The 3,579-nt window shown below is 35.9% G+C and overlaps 1 protein-coding gene across 1 annotated transcript; it reads left to right on the forward strand.

The window, feature by feature from the left end:
• The first annotated feature begins 328 nt into the window (after positions 1-328).
• Positions 329-823, forward strand: LOC132562378 (uncharacterized). Its single transcript, XM_060227118.1, has one exon. The coding sequence runs from the start codon at positions 329-331 to the stop codon at positions 821-823; it is 495 nt and encodes a 164-aa protein (XP_060083101.1).
• Positions 824-3,579: the final 2,756 nt, after the last annotated feature.

Here is a 3,579-nt window from a genome sequence, read left to right on the forward strand (position 1 = left end):
ACATTGTATTCAAATGTATATATTTGTGTATACATGTATATATATGTATTATGGTTGGAGTCTGGTGTAGAGGGTCGAAAAATCGAGCCTGTACCAGAAATAAACTTAACTTAACTTATATAGATAGGGTTTTGTATTGAACAAATGTGTTATTATATCATTATTACCATCTACTGTGACGGAACATTCTACACCTGCCCAAAACTCTTCTACCAGATTTACTCAATACACGCAGATAGACGGACACATGTATCCTTTGGTCTACGCTCTACTACCAGGAAAGACACAGGAGATCTACACCAGATTTTTCACTTTGTTGAAAACGACCATGGCCAACGTTTACCTCCCACTAAACCCGACGACTGCATTCCTGGACTTCGAGTTAGCTGCCCACAACGCCCTTCGACAAGTCTTCCCTGCAGTCAACATCCGTGGATGTTTTTTCCACTACACCCAGTGTATTCGGAAGAACGCCCTGACCAACGGCCTAAAGATACCCTGCCGCCTTGTGAGATTAGTAGCAGTACAACCCCTTGTACCACTGGACTGCGTTGAGGATGTTTGGTTCAACGCCCTGGAGGAACTGGAGGATGCTGATGTACCCTGCGACACAACCCGCTTCACTGATTACGTCGTCACTCATTGGATAGAAGGAAACAAACGCATGTGGAACCATCACGACACGGAAGGACCCAGAACCACCAACCAGCTGGAAGCTTGGCACGGGAAGCTGAAGAAGAACCAACACTCCCACCCGAACATCTACACACTGATCCGAATATTTCAGGAGATACAGGCAGTCAACGAAATTACCAGGATATAGCGCAGCACAGGAGGATCTTACAGACCACGGGCCAAGAAATACCGGACCATTGAACACAGACTCGCACAGCTGAAGGAATGTCTTCACAACAACGGCTCGAACCACAACAACACAATGGACCTGATAGATTACGCCAACGTAGCTTCTCACCTTGTTATCTAAGCGACGAATAAGTGTTATCAAGTGACTCTGTGTACTAAAAGTGTAATACTTCAAAGTATGATAATTTAATAACTTTGAATGCTATTTTGTGTTACATGTTTATTATACAATTACATTAATGTTATTAGTGCTATTTGTATTCATCATTCACAATATTAGTAATTTTTTATGTTAATTAATATTGGCAGTGCTACTTAATTCACTTGTATATATGTTTATTTAAAATGTAAGTATATATTATGAATGTATAATATTTTGATGAAATCAAAAATACTTTTTTTAATAGTATCAATTTCTTTTATTTTTATTTTAAGAAACTAAAGTTCTATATACATATGTATATCATCTTTTTACTTCATAGTAATTTGAAAATATAGAAATGTTATATACAGGTAAATTTATCTGTACAGGTAACAGGTGGAACTTTTAAAGAGCAGACTATAATTGTTTTTCCTTTGTTCTCCATTTTCTTTTATCTAACTGGTGTTGGCAAACTGGCACACAACCGAACTTTTAGAGAAAAACAACAAAGTTCACTTGATATTGTAATATAACCTTTATTTATAACACATGATCTGCAACAATAAAACCTTTTATATCAAAAAACACTTACCACCTTAGTATGGTATGGACTTGTGCTGAAAAAATTGTGCTTAAATGATTTCAAAATATATCACTGAAGATCAAGAGATATTTTTGTTACAATGAGTGAAGATTTGATTCAATACAGGACAATTTATTTAAGATTTTCATATGCAGAGATGCATTAGTGATGTCTGATATAGCAATTCTAATCACTTTAATGCTCACTTAGTGTCAACATATATAAATAGATGTCCTAATGACAACATCTTCCCAAGGACCCTTGTGTGTCCTCTGCCAGTTCCCAGAATGCAACAGAGCGAGTAGAAGACAATCACATTCACACAATTCAAATTAATTACATACTCTCTTTGTATAAAAAACATTGAAGAGCAAACATTTTCTTGGAAATGTTACAAAATAAAACATGAAAAAATCAAACAAACACAGATGTTGGTTTGTTGTCCTTTGTTTGACAAACAATTCTGACCCTTTTGTAATTAGAGTTTTTTCTTGTTGACTTATTACAAATGACTTTGTTTAAGGTGAAATATTTCGGTGCTAAGTAAATCTAGGTTACAATGAAAGCTGCCCTAGTATTTCATTCAGTCAACTGAATGGCTTACAAGTCAACAAACCCATTCATCAACAGATAACATCATTGACATACTTGATCATGGTGTTGAAGAAATCATGAGTGAGGGCACAACATTGACTTTTTTTACATCACAACAATGAGGAATGTGAGTAGACACTGTAGAGATTCCATGACATGTCCCTGAACGAGCACTTTACAACATCATTAATATTCCTGGTCATGCAGGCTTCAGTATCATGACCCAGTCATATATCAGGGTATACCATCACATTATGATCAGGACCAACACAGGAATATGGTAATTCCTATACATGTCTAGTTGAACCTTATTCCATGTGTTGGTACGTATGTATCATGATAATTGTCATCACACAATACATCTACAGCATAGCTTCACTCTTACAAGTCATTGACAACAAATTTTAAATCTGGTCAAAATATGTGATTTCTTTATAGCATCCACACAGTGGTATAACAACATTGTATACTGGGTAACACTGAAGAAAACTCAAACCAAATATTTAGAACATTTTCTTCAAGTTAGTATAGAATAAAAGTGAAGATAACCAAGTAGTCATTAAAACATCGTCCTCAAATCTTCTATTGGTTGTGTTAAAGAACTTTTATTCTGCTTTCAATCCAAAGCCTATGAATAAAAGACCATTTGAAAATCTTGAAATTTACACATAACAAGAGGCCCATGGGCCTTAATGGTGACTTGACGATGGAGCCATTGATTTCATATACCCAAGTATTATTGCCCTTTCAGCAAAATTCCGTTGAAATCCACTAGGGCATTAAGGAATACCAGCAGTAGAAAGCAAAATTTTGACTAAAACAAATTTCCATTCTGGCCCCACCCCCAGTTCTCAGAGGTTGAACCAATTTTCTTAATTGAGGAAACAATCACCCACCAGTGATTGTTCAGACCTATTTGGAAGAGTAGGGTTTGAAGGTGGAACCATTTCCAAGTTTCCCATTCAGGGTCCTTTCCCCCAGTCCCTAAAAGTAGAATAATATTTCTGATTTGAAGAAATGATTATCCACCCAGAATGTTTCAGATCAAATCTGGGTGATACATGCCAAGGTGTTACGGAAGAGTAAGTATTTAAAGCAAAATTTTTTTCCAAATTCCCCAATCGCTTCCTCAGTCTCCAGAGGTTGAATCACATTTCTGAATTAAAGTAAGTATTGCCCATCAACAACATAACTTCAGACCAAAGTTGGTTGAAATATGCTGAGTTACTAAGAAAAAGTATGGTTTTAAAGCAAAGTTTCAGTTTAATGACCTTGACTTTTTGCCGGCTGGCCTTTTAATGAACCCATCAAGACTTCTTAAAAATGTGAAAAAGAAATCGGACATTGTTTTCATATCTGAATATCATAACCTTTGGTTAAATTACTTATTGTTTCA

Source organism: Ylistrum balloti, unplaced genomic scaffold, assembly GCF_031769215.1.
Source record: "Ylistrum balloti isolate Yb309-2 unplaced genomic scaffold, AGI_CSIRO_Ybal_v1 Utg371406, whole genome shotgun sequence".
In the NCBI taxonomy this organism is placed as follows: domain Eukaryota; kingdom Metazoa; phylum Mollusca; class Bivalvia; order Pectinida; family Pectinidae; genus Ylistrum; species Ylistrum balloti.